Below are 17,369 nucleotides of genomic sequence, written 5' to 3' on the forward strand. Positions count from 1 at the left end.
TTCCCGAAGACAAAGAGACACCCTGTTTCAAATGATGACGAGCTTCCCTGGGAAGCTGCGTGGCCCGCTCCTGCATCCTGACCCTTGCAGGTGGCATTACTCACCGTGTAGCAGCAGTGCTCGTTAATGATGACCCGGTTAGAAAATGTTTCATTGTGGGCCTCAATGTGCAAAGTACGTTCCCGAGAATTCAGGGAGTTTTTCTGGACAAAATAAACATAATCAACTCCTGCAATCTTTAAAAAAGAAATAGAAAAGGGTTTATTACAACACCCAGTCACAACAGAAGCTGTTAGCATAAGTGCACTTGTCTTGGGAGGGCTGCCCTGTCCTCTTCAGTTACCTTCTTGAGCAGCCTGGGAGCATCTATGTCCAGTTTGCAGCGCCTCTCAATGACGTGGATGGCCCCATCTTCACTCTTGAATTCGCTCACGGTGTCACTATCCACGAACATTGGAATCAGAGGACATGTAGGGAACCTCCTCTCATAAGCCTGTGGATGAAAACACAAAAACAAAGAAGTGACAGTATGTCCTTGCTACTCTCTCAGGGACAAAAGAGCATCTGTCAATGCATGCCAACAGGCTGCGTCAGAGTTGTGTCCTTGCCTCCATGGCTTGTACAAGAAAGGGAAGAGCCCATGTTTGTGTACTGGAAGACTCAACTTGGTAAAGATGTCAGTTCTGTCCACATGATGCACAGGCTTAATGTGATTTCTACCAAAATCCCAGAAAAATTTTGTTTCATTTTCTAATGTTTTTGTTAGTATATAATAGTTGTACAGGGAGACCACTGGGACATTTCCATGTATGTGTACAATGTACTCTGAATTTGGTCATCCCCTCATTATTCTCCCTCTTCCCCCCTTCTTAAAATGACTTCAACAGTTTCAATATTCCTCAATCCTACTTGTATAGACAGCACATCAACCATTTTCTCCCTCCTTTACCCTCTTCCTGCACCTCCCCTCTCATCAGTACCCTCAACTTAACATGGCTCGTTTTCACATTCCCATCCTTCATTGTTCAAGTGTCTGTTCACTGTTCAGTGGGGTTTTGTCTTGGTATTCTACCTATAAATATACTGCACTTTAATCAGTCTAACCCCCACCCCCCGTAAGATTTTTTTGTAGCTATACATAAGATTATTTGCAAATTTACATAGGAAGGCAAAGGAACTGGACTCACTAAAATGATTTTGAAAATAGTGGGAAGACTTACCCAACCAGGCATTAAGACCAACTGTATAGCTACCTACAGTTCCATAGCACTGGCAGAGGGCTGGATATAGCTCAATGGGACAGAACACCCAGAAATGGCCTCAAAAACACCCCAACTGCTTTTTCCCTCTTTACTTTTCAGCACTGGAATCAACCTGGGCCTCATGTACACCAAGCGCGCTTTCTACCTGAGTGACAGGTAGAAAGCAGCCCAAATGATCTCTGCACAAATGATCTCTGATAAAGGCACAAAAGAATGCAATGGATGAAAAATGACTTTTTCAACAACTATTCCCGGACAGCTGCACATCCATAGGCAGCAAAATAAAAACCTTGACCCAAGCCTCACATCTTATATTAAAATTAATCCCAAAAGGACATGGGCTTAAATGTAAACATAAAACTATAAAAGTTTTAGGAGAAAAATCTTCAGGTCTAGGACTAGGCAAAGAGTTCTTAGATTTGACCTCAAAATCACAATCCATAAGAGGCAAAACGGATAAAATAAACTTCATCTAAATTAAAAACTTGTTCTACTAAAGTCCCTGTAGGATGATATGTGATGTCCTGAATTCAACCCCAAGCACCGAAAAAAAGAGAAGATGGTCATTGTTTTATGTTTTATCACAAATAAAAACAAACAACTACAGGCTTGCACCTGTAATCCCAGTGTGAGAAATATGCTCACCTGTCCAAACTCAAAGAATGGACTCAAGAGACACATGGAGACATTAATGCAACCTGGATAATACTGGGTACCTGACCAGCAAAGACCCTGGAAGCTGTTACAATAAGCTATATATTACCTAGTGCACAAGTCCCTCCCCTAGTTCCTCACTGGCTAAGTACTATGGGGTGTACATTCTTCTTCATGGACAGCACCTAATTCCTATTGGGTTATTTAAAATACACCTCTTGGGATTGGTCAAATTTTAGAGGCGGGCTTTAGATAATTATCTGCCTTTGTGGCAGGAAGGTCTTCATGTGATACGCGCTTTCTGGATTGTAACTCATTCCATCACTCTATTGTGATTTACCCCACCCAATTTAAGTTTCCTTATCAGCTGCCCCCCACAACATTCACAAGATGATATCAAAGTAAATGGCTAGGGTTAAATGCCTTGAAATTGGACGATTACTGACTTTATTTCTAGCTACTAGGAAAGCAGACCTTGAGAATGGAGGTTGAATCCCTGCCAGCAAAAAGTTTGTGAGTTCCCATCTCAACCAATAAGCTGGGATTTGTGGTGCATGCTTATGATCCCAGCTATGTGGAAGGCCACTGGTAGGAGGATTGTGGTCCAGGCCAGCAGGGGCAAAAAGGCCAGCCACTGCTCTGAAAAATAACTGAAGCAAAAAAGGGCTGAGGGCATGGCTTAAGTGGTAGAGCAACTGTATAGCAAGTGCCAAGACCAAGAGTTCAAACCCCAGTAAGATGCGTGCGCAGCGCGCACGCGCACACACACACACACACACACACACACACACACACACACACACACAATCAATGACTGAATGGGCAAAAGACAAGTACAGGCATCTAACACAGAGATGGCAAGTAAGTAGAGAAAGCAGCTCTCAGGGAAATGTAAGGCAACCCTAAGGAGATATCACCACACACCTATGAAATGGAAAAATAAAAAACAGTGCAACACGGAATGTTGGCAAGAATGTGAGTCAGACATTGCTGATAAGAATGCAAAATGGTGTAACCAATCTGGAAAACAGTTGGATAGTTTCTTAAAATATAAACATGCAACTGGTGTACAAGCTTGCAATGGCACTCCTCGGCACAAATGTTCCCAGCAGCTCTATTCATGGCAGCAAAAGTTGGAAACTACCCAGATGTCCTTCAATAACTGAATGACTAAACAAATTGTGCATCCACACCACTGAACACTACTAAGCAGTGAAAAGGAAGAAGCTATTGCATACGCAACAGCTCAGATAAACCTCCAGGAATTATGCTGGGCAAATCCAGCCTCAACAGTTACACGCTGCATGATCCCATTTACATAACCTTTTTTTTTTTTTTGCAGTACTGGGTTTGAACTCAGGGCCTAAACCTTGAGCCACTCCACCAGCCTTTTTTTTTCCCCTCCCCGTGATGGGTTTTTTGAGACAGGGTCTCGAGAACTATTTTCCTGGGCTGGCTTTGAACCATGATCCTCCTGATCTCTGCCTCCTGAGTAGCTAGGATTACAGGTGTGAGCCACCAATGCCCAGCTACATAACATTCTTCAAATGACAAAATAAGAGCTGCTAGGGGCTGCGGAAGAGGTGGGGGCGGGAGGGAAGCAGGTATAGCTGTAAGGGAACTGTACAGACGTTGGCATCCTGATGGTGGTATGCTGTGGTCACTGGGGAAATGGGTGAAGAGCACATTCAGTCTTTCCATAGCACTCTTTGTGAATAATGTATTAATACATTCTGAATCTACAAGTATCTCCACTTAAAAGAGAAAGACTTGCTGCATGGTGTTAAAACTTTTAGAAAAAGCACTGAGTACCAGATTCAGGTTACTCTGCAACAGTCCACAAAGCCCAAGGAAACTCTAGGACACAGGGAGGCAGAATCCAGGGCGTGCCCCTGCAGCCTGCCCCTCTACGAAGAAGGCATTGCAGGGTAACATCTGTGCCAGGTGACAGATCCACTGCTCTGCAGGGCTGCACTGAAAATGGGGAGGGGCTTCACTGCCCACCTCAATCACAATGAGAAGATTTAAGGGAGAAATCTACAGCGTGCATAAGCAAACAGCACAAAGTAATTTGGCTTTACCTGGAGAAGGGTGTAAGTGGGTCAAGAGCATGCAGGCCTTTCATGGAGAAGGTCTGGTGGCTTCCCTGAGTAGGGCTGCCCCTGCAGTCACCCTCCATGCAGGTCCTTGTGTTCTTCTCTCCATCACATTTCATTTTAGGTCACTCTGAGCTCCATATGCTCCTGTTATCTACAGGTTTCTAGGCAGCGCAGGAGGAGGGAGGGAAGCCCACAGCTCAGGAGGACAGTGAGCACCACCCCACACCCAGAAAGGGTCCTATGACGTGTATATGTATAGAGGTCACACTCAGCTTGGAGGAATGGCATGGGGACAGATCTTGTGAGAGAGATCCTCAGAGCCCACAAAGTTCTGTTTACAGTCAGCAATGAGGAGAAAATATCCAAGAAAGAGAACCCAGGAGTTCTGCAAGGAGAACACAGGCTGGGAGCAGGGACTGCACCCCAAGGGAAGGGTAACAGTGGTGGGGGACGAGAAGTATGCTGCAGCTACACTCCTCCGGTAAGGCCCTGCACAAGCCCTCCCCCACCTCTCAGGGGACTCAGAGGAGAGAGCACTGGTGATGAGAGCCACATCTGCATGAGTCAGGTGAGGATAGTCTGAGATGCAAACCGTACACACAGGATCCATCATATTTGCATTTCAAATGTTCTTCTTTGGAAGTTGAAAAAATCTATTCTTTATGGACCATGGCGTGGCTCAAATGGCAGAGCATGTGCCTAGTAAGCATGAGGCTTACGCATATGCATACATATCTTATGGTTTTTCTATTCCCAGCCTCTATTCAAATATCTCCTGAATTCCGTGATTACTAGACTCCTATAAATCACACAGCAGCTGCTGCTGGTGCATCTGGTTATCCCAGCATTTGGGAAGCTTATTCACCTGCTGAGATCACAGATAAGCACAGAGGATGCTCTAAGAATCTGTCAGAATTAAGTACTAGACAAATGAACAACTCTAAGGAAGAAAAACTAAACAACACAAAACAAGGCTGCTGACCACCATTTGCTCCATACTGACTGTAAAGCCCTCTAAACCAACTTTTCAGTTGTACCACAACTTTTACAACTTGTACTTTTAAATTGTACTATATAACACACACTCAAAAAAAAAAAAAAAAACTCACAGCCTTGGGTTTGTGCGTTCCAGCACTATGACATACCAAGAAATTAGAAATAAGAGTCTCCTAATGAAACAATTCTTTTTGTTTATTTGTATTTTGGTAGGAGTGGGGTTTGAACTTAGGCCTCCATGCTTGCAAAGCAGTCACTACTGCTTGAGCCACATCTCTACCCTTTTATTCTTTCTAAGGAACCTAATGGGTAGAACAAGCACTTACCCAGAAACAACCTACATGCAATTCTCTCTTATTTAAGTACTGTTAGACCATTTTCCAAATACCTGTATCGTTGTTTAAATTCTTCAAACGGAATGGTCAGCATGAGGTCTTACCCACATGACCAAATCTAGAATTTAAACCACACTAAAGACCTTCCACTTCGTATGAAGTCATCCACCATGTAGACTCACATGTGCACAGATAATCGCTTGTGCCCAGGATGCCCAACAGACGCTGTTCAAGGTGGTCAGAAGAGACAGCCACGTCTCAGATTACTGTCCTGCAGATCACTAATTACAAAGGAACCTTTATAATGGACAGATCTGGTAGGCACTACCTTAACCAAATGACTCAACTTAGGCCCAATAATGGGACAGTGTGAGGTCTGCCCTGATGCAAGGGAAGCACGCATGACCCAGGCAGTCGTCCTCTGCATCCTTGGAACAAACATGGCCAAGCTCAGGCTACAAATCCAAACTCTGGAATGGTCTACAGAACACCCAGCCTGCACCCTTAACATAGAAAGAAATGTCAGTGTCTTGAGATGAACAAAAAAGAAGGAACATGTCTAGAATAAAGGTGTCTGTCTAAAGAGACAGGACTGCCCAATGCAATGAGGCACTAGCTCTTGGCCTGGGGAACAACTGAGGTCGGAGGACCACGTGCTAAATATTAAGTATGATTACTCTATCAAAGTTAAATTCCTAGGCTGGATACTGATCACATCTTTTGGGAGAACAGCTATTCTAGGCAGCCACACCTCAGTACTTAGGGGAAAGTGTCACCATGCATACCACTTGCTTTCAAATGCTTCTATCAACATATATGTGTTGTCTGTGGAAGAGATAAAGCAAATGAGTTCATTTATCCAGGTGACAAGAACAGGTCTTCACTGTTCTTTTCTACCAACTTTTTTTTAAAATGGCAAATTTTCAAAATAAAGAGTTGGAGAAAACATTAATAGGAAAAGAAGGCGGCTTGGGGGTACTTTTATTACACAAAAACAGAGCACACATCCATTGGTACAAATCAAGAAATCAAGGCTGGGAGTATAGCTCAGCAATAGTGCATGTACTTCACATGTGTGTGGATTTAATCCCAAGCACCAAAAAAGGAAGGAAGGAGGGAAGGAGAGAAGGAGGAAGAGAGGAAGGAAGGAAGCCAGCCTGCAGTTTTACTGTCTTTTGATGTGACTGATTAAATATAATACTACCACATTTTGTACATGAAAATTTATACAAATGTTGGTTTGCCTACAACTCTGGCCGGGGCATATAGGACAACAGCAGTGGCACCTTTTCCCCCAAGCACCCTCCTCAGCCCCCAGCTCCAGCTGGGGAGAGGCCGCCCGAGAGCTATTGCTTTCCAGGTTAACAGTCTGGGTTTCCATTAGGTGGTGACCCTCTATGTTAGCCCGGGAGACATACGAGCAGACTTCCCATTTTGCTCTCTGCACAAAAGAACCTAGGAAGAACCCCACATTTCAACTCTCACCAGCTTCAAGTCACTGTACCAGAAAAGCAGCAATTCCCAAATGTCTTTCTGTTTGCAAAGTCTCTGAGATGGGATCCAGCCGCTCCCTAATCAGACCCAGCATTTACCTACACAGAAACCAAGGAAGCTGCACAAAATGAACCCTTCTAGAAGTAATTTCTTTAGAGAGAAAGGTATATTCTTTGAGGTTCCTTTTAAAAGAAAACTTTCTTTGTAAGAGAAAATTCTTACAATCTTTTGCTCACTCCTTTTGTTTAACACAGCAATTGTTTCAATAACAAAAACAACGTTAGGGCCTTATCAACTTGCCCCCCACCAGGGAACACTGCCTTCTGGGTAACTCTTCCTCCTACCTCCCACACCCACTCTTCTCCTTTCAAAGGGTTTCTGAGCCTGCAATTTGGAAGCTTGGCAACAGTACTTTCAGCTTTTAGCCAACCTTTGAATGCAATTTTGACATATTAACAGCTAGTACCATGCTAAAGAAAACCGTATCTTAGCAAAGTCAGTTCAACTTGAGAATTAATGAGCCAAATACTGCAAGATACCAGAAAAACCCAGTGAAAAAGCCGTTTCATTTAAGGCCGGAGGTGTGGCTCAAGTGGTAGAGCACCTACCTAGCAAGCATAAGGCCCTGAGTTCAAACCCTAGTACCACCAAAAATATTAAAATAAGAAGTTCCATTTAAAGAACCTACCTTTCAAGTGAACTATGTTCATATCTGATGCAGCCAACAAACCACACCAACTGTTTTCTGCACAGCAGCTGGTACATTCTATGGCACAGATATGACATCAAACTGATTTATAAACACCTGCTTTTACAACGGAAGGAATAAACTATGCCTTAAGTCTCTCTAAGACACTACTAGTATGTAAAGAAATAAATATCCAACATATTAAGAAAGTATGAAGTTGGGTTGCTAGTGGCTCATGCCTGTAATCTTAGCTACTCAGGAGGCAGATATTAGGAAGATCACAGTTCAAAGCCAGCTCTAACAAATAGTTCGAGAGACCCTATCTTGAAAATGCCCAACACAAAACAGGGCTGGTGGAGTGGCTCGAATGGTAGAGCACCTGCCTAGCATGTGTGAGGCCCAGAGTTCAAATACCAGTACCACTAAAAAAAGAAAGAAAGAAAGTGTGGCAGATTGACTAAAGTCCACTAGGTACAGAGGACCCCTACACACAGGCCCGAGGCTAAGGATGCTAAGAATGAAGCAGTGGAAGACACAGGAGCATGGCTAGTTAGAGAGGAGGGAGGAAGACTCACACTGCATGCCATAGGAGAAAAGAAGACTGAGGACTGAGAAGGTGTCTGAGGACACCAACCAAGGTGCGTGGCACCAAAATCGGCATGGCTTAAAGCTCTGGGAGGGTGGCCAGCCAGGCTGGCTAAAGCAGGCTTTCCTGAGGAAGCATGTCTGCAGAGGGCCCTGCAGAGGGACAGCTGGGGAGAGTGAGCCAGTCAGAGACCATGCCTGCGCTTTCGGGAGGAACACGGGCACACAAAGGGAGCAAAGCCTGGTTCAATTCCACGCCGGCTGCCAGATGTCTGTGTGCTCAGAGGCAGGCTCAAACTGCTAGGTGGGACCCCAAAGGGCTTCAAGGGCCGTGATCTGCTGAAAAATACAGGAACACCCAAGCTAGATCTACACCACAGTGAGAGGGGGTGCCCCCTCAGGGAAAGCCACATTTGTAGACAGTCCAGTCCTTGCCAGTCTCATACAGGACACTAGAAAACTCTACTTCTGCTCAGTACACCAGTAAGGTGCAAGCTGCAATGTTATTTGTGAATACACTGTTATGTATTCATAACAAAGCAGAAAATACAAGCATTATTGTAGAACTAAGAAATATGAAAAAAAAATTGACTCCCCCAAGTCATTTCCTCTAAAATTTAAACACATTTGAGGTTCAATTATGAATTTCACCCTAGAAAGCCTCAAATGCCATGGTCCTGACAGCACACCTTTTCCAAAAATAGGATGTAGTCTGAAGAAGTCCAACTTCAGCCTATGGGGCTTCATGAGGATACCAGTGCACCCACAAAAAGGGTGTGTCTCTCAGCCGGGAGCTTCACATGGAAGCATGACTGTGATGGAGCTTCGGGGCAATGCGTGGCTCCCATACTGCCTCACGTCTATAATCCCCAGTACTCCAGGTGTTTGGGCCAGGAACACACCCTTTCTGCATCCCCCTCCCCCAGTGTGAAAGTGTAGCAGATTGACCAAAGTCCACTACGTACAGAGGACCCCGACACACAGGCCCGAGGCTAAGGATGCTAAGAATGTAGCAGTGGAAGACACAGGAGCATGGCTAGTTAGAGATGAGAGGGTTTACCACTGAGTTAGAGAGATGAGAGTTTAAACTACCACACAGCAGGACAAACCAGCTCTGTTTACTTTCAATAAAGGAGCCATTTCAACACCACCCAAGAGAAGGAATGGGTGGCCACGGGGAGGGCTGGGACAGTCCGATGATGTGGAGGGTGTCTCTCAACCTGCACCTGCACCTTCACTCCAAGAGCTCTAAACACATACTTAGGCTAGAGGCTAAGAGAAAGAAACTTCTTAATAAATCTACCTGTTTTTCCTTAGGAAGCAGCACATTGACTCAAGGAGTCTGTCCACATTATGGTATTTTAAAATTGTATCAAAAAGCAATAAAACAAAACACCACACTGTAGTAAGGTTTTTTCCCCTGGCCTCTAAGATAATTCAGGTTAGCTACCCAAACAGCCTTGACTATTCCTGCAAATCTGACAACAAGTTGGATGGAAGGACCCTAAACCAAAATCACTTACAACCAGGTTTTTCTGCCCAAAGAGCAAAAGAAACTGGTACTAAATAGTGCTAGCCATTATAAGATGCATTTCCTAAACTTTGGGGTTCTACAAGTAAGTGCTGCTACATGACTCCCCCTCCCCCAAAAAGCCAGCAAGCAAAGGCACATGGGAGTGGGTAGGAGCAGCAGGCGTGTCAGCAGAGAACTGGGGCACCACCCACACAACACAATTTGACAGCCAGCAGTGATCTTGTGGGGGTTTTATACTGCACATATAACAGCCATGTGCCCTATCAAATCTGCTCCTGGGTGACAGGAGAGAAGGAGGTACACATCAGAATTTCATAGTGTTCAGCAATGAGGACCAAGCTTTTAGCAGTTCAACACTGCAATAAACACAAAAGGAGCATGAAGACAGAGAAAAATAATCACCTAACCTACTAAAAGCTTAGGATTTTCCATTTGGCTAAAGCAAGACTACCACCCAGATCCTCCTACAGATATAATGTTACAAGGTTAAAGACAAGCACAACCTCCTGCTCACCTTGCTCAATCTAACCTGTATCAATTAACTGTACAGCTAAAACCTGGGCTTCACAAGGTCTATTAGAATATTTTACCATGAAGTACTTGTGATATACTCCTCTTCAAAAATTTCCAAGAAAGACCACCAGGAAACTTTTGGTAACACTAACAGACTGATAAGGAGTTACTGAACTATCAAATAAAATTAAAAATGTAATTCAGTTTGTTGGTTAATTGTGCCTACATTTATATTTAAATTAGCAAAATAAGGCCCACTCCTGTTTGAGGGTCTGTCCTATTTCTGAACATCTCAAGACTGACATCTCAGATAACTGCCTGGGGACTCCAATCTTTCTGTCTACTCACTGTCCTGAACACAATCACTGAAGACATTTCTGACCCACACAACTGTCCTTAAGCGCTGTCACATGGTGCTCTATGTCAGAGGGCTCACAGCACCCTTGGTGTCTCAACAACTTCTTCTATAGTGCCTTGAAGACAAAAGAAATACCATTTATTAAATCATCTGGTCCAAACAACTTGTAAAGCATTTGGGTCCTAATACCAAATAGCCATTGGAAAAAAATAACACAAGTTGAAGGAAAAACTGTTTTTGTTTCATTCTTAAATAACCAGGATTATTTATAAAAAAGAGTGTAATGGTGGCTACATGACAACAAACATTTGTCAAAATCCAAAGGCAGGTACAATAAATACAGTGAGCTCAGATGTAAAGCATGGTGTTTAGTTAACAATAATATCAATTTTAGTTCATCAATTTTAAAAAACAAATCATATACAAGATATCACTAGGGGAAGTGGAAGGGTAAGGAAAGGCTATATGAAAATCTCTACCACCTTCTTAATGTTCTATGAACCTCAAACTATGCTATAAAATAAAATGTATAGAATATGGAAAAGAAAAAAAGGCACTAAATACCAAATAATACCTCGGCCAAAGGTTAAAAAAACAAAACTATTAGGCTAAAAGAAGCCTGACATGGAAGCTCACTCCTGTAATTAATCCTAGCTGCTTGGAAGGCACAGTAGGAGGACTGAGGTTTCAGGCAAAAGACCCTATCCAAAAAATAACAGCTAAAGCAGCAAAGGGCTAAAGGTGTGGCTTAAGTGGTAGAGTGCCTGCCTAGCAAGCACCAGGCCGAGTTCAAACCCCAATATAACCAAAAAAAAAAAAAAAAAAAACAACCAAAACCTTGTTTGAGAAGTTCTCTCAGGCTTTAGTCAGGCTCTAAAAAGGCCCCCAGAGAAATCCACAGAATCATTTATTCAACAAATGCTCCCTTCCCCATGACAGCCAGTGTGCAGACCATTCATGCGGGAGAAGCAGGCTGGACAGCAGGTACCAGAACATCCAGTACTCAGTAAGTCTGTCACACGTGCGACCAGCTCCACAGAGACGAATGTACATAGCAGGTATAATCCCCATGAAATGAGCATTTCTCTCCAGTTTTTTGTTTTGTTTTGGACAATCCTGGGGTTTGAACCCAGGGCCTTGCACTTGCTAGGCAGGCACTCTCGCCTTCCAGATCTTCTCCCCCTTTTAAAATGACAGCGTGAAGGAAGTTTCCCCAGAATCTGGAGCCAGATCTGTCTCCCTGGGACAGGGCAGAGAGGACCTGGCCTCACAGCCTGGTTCTGGCAGCAGCATCGTCCGAAGGAAGATGAACTTCACTGAGCTTCAGCCTCTTCACCTTCTCACGCACGGAAGCTGGGGAGAACTGAAAGTATGTAAGGAAGGCCTGACACAGAATGAGCTGCGGCTACCGCCACTGCCACACAGGAGCAGTCCAGGACCCTGCTGAGCTCCACACAGAACATACGGGCAGCCCACCCACCCAGACTAAGGCCTTCACTTGACATTTAGCTTTTCACTACGTTTTGAAAATGCACCAAGAAAACCTCACGTGTTCACCAAGCGAAATGGTAATTATCTCCCCCATGACCTTAAACATAGAATATGAAAATCTCATGATGCTTTGTTGGAAACGAGTTACTTAAAGTTTATAATTATGCAAGTATAAAAAAAAAGGAATGAGGTGTAAATACCAGCATACAGGTCCCCTTCCTTCTGTAAGAAAAAGAAAAGGCCAACAGAAGATAAAGATAGAAAAAGGATCTTACTTCTACTTAGGCATAGAGACCAAAATAATCCCTTTATAACGTGAGCATAGGAAATACTTGGAGTTCGTTTTCTAATTCAGTAATTAGCTAAGTATACTACATTCAGTTACTGAAGCAGAAAGTACAGCTCTGAAGATGAATGTGACTCAACTTGGGAAGGGAGTTTTCCTCAGACAAATGGAGAGGGAGGTGCTGAAGGGAAGCTGTGCTCTGCAAAGGCTTCCTGCTACAGGTAGCCCTGAGTCCACTCAATGCTAGTGGTGCCAATATTTTCCACTGAATGAAGACATGCAATGTAGTGGAGGAGAAAGAACTCAGGTCATGAACTGGCCTTCTGGGACAATCCTGCCCGACTCTGTACTGAAGACTCCATCGTCCACACCAGCGCCACACCTCCTGCTGACAATTTTAAACTCATGGTACCACTTGGCTCCCACTCTGACCCACCCAATCATCATGCACACCACTCAGCTGGCCAAGTACCCTCTCTCAGCAAGTCATTTTAACACTAAGACACTAACAGGGAGACATATGCAGAGAAATTAGAGCCTGAGCTCTCTGCTCATGGACCTTGACCCAAGCCCCAGGTGCAGCACCTAAGAAGCAACAGCTCTAGCTCATGAGAAGAGGAAGTAGTGAGACTCAGATGGGGGCTGGGGTTTTACTGCCCAGCAGGAAACCAGATCTAACCAGACAGATCCAGATCGGATGGGGAAAGAGAGGTTAGGGGAAGGAAAAAAGAGAAGTGTTTTAAAGCCAAGACCAGTGTCTGAGCACTGCAGGTTCATTGGAGGAGATAAGTGGGTGTCTGTGGCTGTGCGCTGGGCCTACTCTGGTTTATAGCACACAGTCAGTCCACAACAGGTCAGGGATGGTCAGGCCGGTTAAGGAAGCAGCTTAGCCCTGATTTCCTCATTTGGAAAGTGGAATAGCCGAGTCTACCCGCAAATCGAGTAGCGAAGTAAATGAGAAACCAGCACAGAAGCATCCCAAGACATCTTGCAACACATTCTTCAGATGCACTTACAAAAGCTGCCCAGCCACAGGATTCCTGTCTGCCACACAAGGGTCCAGGTTGTCTCCAGGCCAGGCAGTGTCACCTTCTCACCAGATGGCCCCTCTGAGAGCAGAGCCCATGGAGGTGGTTGTACTGACCACAGCTGCCATGTTAACCCTCTAGGACATAGCAAGAACCCAGAAGGCAGTCTGTGGGCCTATTTTAGAATCGTTTCCTACCCCCAATGACAAATGGCCCTTCTTTGTCTCATTTGTACATGACTAATAGTCTCAAACTAAATTTCTTAAAAGTTTTAAACCTTTGAGTCAGGTGTAGTGGCTCATGCCTGTAATCTCAGCTATGGCAGGAGATCACAAGCCAGCCGGGGTCCAAAAACCAAAATCCCAAACCCAAACCCTAGAGTTAAAAACATGATGTGGTTATATTTGAGAGTCTTAACATCATTTATAAGGCACTCTAAAATGCCTTCATGAAAAAGAAAACATGATCATGAGAAACCACACACAGACTTTCTTAGCTATTCTACTATACGTGACAACACAGCCAGAGCACACACTCCTGTCAGTTTGCACAGTCCTAAGTCACATCAGCAGAAGCAAAGGACACTGACATCCCTGTTTTAGTGCTCTCCTCACCAGTCACAGGGCCCTCAATTAAAGTGGCTGACAGAGGATGACTGCTACTAATTTGCTAACAGAAGCACTGCCTGCGTGTTCAAAACCAAGTAAGCTGATGAACCCCTCCTGCTGAACGCAGACAGGACAACGTGAGAAGGTTTCTCCTCCCCTCAATTTCTAGTGATCACTGGTTGGGTTTCAAAGAAAATCCAACTTAAGGACCTGGCTGATCTGGAATCACAGAAGTAAAGCAAAACCTCTATGACTCCTCTATGACTCAGAGAAGTCACTTACCCTTTCAAAAGAGGAGTGTTTCCAGGTTGGGAGCACAACTCAAAGAGTAGAGCAGCACAGCTCAAGGAGTAGAGCACCTGCCTAGCAAGCACCAGGCCATGAGTTCAAACTCCAGTACTGACAAAAAAAAAAAAAGAGTTCCTTCAATGCTAAGTGGCAACTGGTTATTTCCTTGAATGGGAATGTTGACTGGTTATTTTTATCATAATATTACTTAAATAGGTACAAATTAGAGGAAGCCCAGCATGGTGGCCTGTCTTTAGTTCCAGCTACTGAAGAAGGCTGAGTTGGCAGGCTCTCTTGAGGCCCAGCCTGGGTACCACAGTGAAATCCCATCACAACCAACCAGATACTGGGGATAGAGGAGCACCTCTTACAGCGATGAAACCTAAACTAATAGCATACATTCAATGGAGCACATGCCACTGGTTGAAGACCAAGCTCTGTGCCAGCAGGAACGTGGAGGGCTAGCTGCTCTGAGTGTGCAGGCCCCTCTCCACAGCAGGCCGACTCCCTCCCACCTACCACTTGGTCTATTTAAATCTCACTTGCACAGATCGGCCTCTGCGAAGGCGCTTGGGCTATACTTGGCTCGAGCACATCACCTGCATGTTAACTCCACCTCTACTCATCTTAGATTTGCTTTCAACCACTGAACTAGCACTAGCTGGTGCTCACAAAATAAACACAAAAGGAGACCTCTTAACAACCTGATGACGCTTAGCCAGAAACATGAGGACATCCCTAGGGTCCAAAAGTGTCATGTAAGTTTTCAATTATGAAAATAAAAGTACATTAAGCAACGTGTTAGAGAATTAAAGGACATTAGCTAGAAAAAAACAGAGGTGTCCACACCCTCAAAAAAAATCTTTATACTTAAGATATCTTTTCTCACCAGGCACTGGTGGCTCACACCTGTAATCCTAGCTACTCAGGAGGCAGAGATCAGGAGGCTCGAGGTTCAAAGCCAGCCCAGACAAATAGTTTGCAAGACCCTATCTCGAAAAAAACCATCACAAAAAAAGGGCTAGTGGAGTGGCTCAAGGTGTAGGCTCTGAGTTCAAATTCCAGCACCCCAATGAAAAAAAAAATCTTTTCTCTTTCAATAAATGTTGAAAGTCAAACACCTGACACAATTACTTAAGCCCAAGGCAGTGAGACCGTCTACAGCTCTGAAAGGTTTACTCCTCTCTACTTTCCATGTACTTAAATTTGTACTTAAGGCAATCACGTGATACTGAAAAGATCTAAGAGAATCTAGACCATGTCATGATTTTCAAAAACTGTTCCTAATCTATAAAACTTATGGTCTAATAAGGAACAAAGTGAGCATAAACAGATCTCTGACAATGAAACAGTGGTCTGCACACTTCTTCAAGCAAGCTGGCCTTGGCAGAGCTCCGTTTTACTTTCTTAGTGTAAAGCTAACTGGTGGACTTCAGAGGAGCATTTGGTGTTCCAGGGAATTGCAGCTGTCAGTTTTTAAAGACACCATGTGTTTGCCCACATAAAAGAATTCGATTCCATGAGCCAGAAGAAAGGCTCCATGGAGTCAGCAGGCTGATGGGGAACTGGTTTCATACATCAGGAAAATATCTATCGCCTAACTTCCAGAGGTTATGCGTCGCAGACCTTGAAGACTTATGACTTAAATCATACTCAGAATAACAAACAAAAGAAAATCAGGAGTGATATCCTGGCTTAAACACCAAATTCTGCCTTTCTGTCACTCTCAAATCACAGGAGCATACCCTTCTGTCTAACCATCCCACCTCTGGATGTACCTCCCTCTGTTAAGAAACAGCAGGGCTGGGAGCATAACTCAGTAGCAGAACACACGCAAACCACCACCGAAAGAAAGAAAGTAGCAGCAATGGCAATAATGACATGCACATTAGAGCGATCTTCTGAACAGATGGAATAAAACATGAATCTATCAAATACAAAAGACAAGCTGGAGCGCCTCACCTGGGAGGCTGAGGCAGGAGGATCACGAGTTCCAGGCCAGCCCAGGCTACACAGTGAGACTGAAACAAACAAACAAAAAAACTCAAAAGACAAAAAAAATAAACTTAGATATGTAATTATTTTTTGGTTGACAGTCAAAAACCAGTATTTAGAAACAAATAGTGCAGGGGCTGGCAGAGAGGCTCAAGTGGTGGAGCACCTGCATAGCAAACGGAAGCCTAAGTTCAAACCCCAGTTCCACCAAAAAAAAAAAAAAGAAAAGAAATAATGCAGCCAGGCATGGCAACACATGCCTGTAATCTTAGCACTCTAGGAGGTAGGGCTGAAGAACTGCCAGTTTGAGTCAGCTGGGCTACATAGCTTGTTATGTATCCTGTCTCAAAAAACAAAAGCAAACAACAACAAAAATACATATACACATATATTGGTGCAGACAACAGCAAAAGGTGGAAGCAAAAACAGTAGCGGGGATGTAGCTCAGTGGTTAAGCATCTGCCTACCACATGTGAGGCCCTCGGTTTGATCCCCAGTACCAAAAGAAAAAGAAAGTGCCCGTCAGTGAACGAATGGATAAGTAAATGTGGCTTACACATCCAATGGAACATCAGCCAGCCTTGAAAAGGAAGTAAGTTCTGAGGAAACATAAAGAGGACATTATACTAATGAAATAAGCCAGTCACAAAAGACCAGGGTGCTTCCACCTATATGGAGTAATTAAATAGGTAGAGATAGAAAGTAAGAAGGGGATGCAGGAGTGTAGCATGGTGGTAGAGTGCTTGTCTAGCAGGCTCAAGGTCCTGGGTTCGATCCCAGCACCCTGTAGAATGGGAGTTGTCAGGGGCAGGTGGAGGTCAGGACAGTGCTGATGGTTGCACATAGTGAATGCATTTCACACCACTGAACTGTGTAGTTAAAAATAAATTTTATGGTATGTGTATTTTTACCACTACAACAAAAAAATAGTACCAATCTAATCTACCTGAAAATTAGCAAAGTCACACAAATGACTAAGAGAGGCTCAAGGAAGCACCTGCTTGTTAATAAAACTTTGGTATCACCAAATAAACTTGACTGGTTTGGAGAAACCCTAGGAAGTCAAAAGAATGTAAGAAGAGTCCACCACAGAGACTGTTAAAGAACCTATTCCTGGACTGGAGGATGGATTCCAGTAGTAGAGTGCCTGTCTGG

The 17,369-nt window shown here is 44.0% G+C and overlaps 1 protein-coding gene across 5 annotated transcripts in view; it reads right to left on the minus strand.

The window, feature by feature from the left end:
- The window catches only part of Sec14l1 (SEC14 like lipid binding 1), a 63,159-nt gene that overhangs the window by 32,935 nt on the left and 12,855 nt on the right, over positions 1–17,369 (minus strand). For 3 of the 5 annotated variants that reach the window (XR_012438417.1, XM_074045051.1, XM_020162508.2), the window contains exons 3-4: positions 344–493; positions 105–236 (exon numbers count right to left, since the gene is read on the minus strand). Coding sequence is in view for 4 of the 5 variants with exons in the window: in XM_074045051.1 (XP_073901152.1) it covers positions 105–236; positions 344–493 (282 nt within the window). In the remaining variant the exon portion in view is untranslated. The remainder of the gene's footprint in view (positions 1–104; positions 237–343; positions 494–17,369) is intronic. The other 2 variants (XM_074045052.1, XM_020162510.2) reach the window with 1 other exon arrangement.

This window comes from Castor canadensis, chromosome 11 (assembly GCF_047511655.1).
Source record: "Castor canadensis chromosome 11, mCasCan1.hap1v2, whole genome shotgun sequence".
Classification (NCBI taxonomy): Eukaryota; Metazoa; Chordata; class Mammalia; order Rodentia; family Castoridae; genus Castor; species Castor canadensis.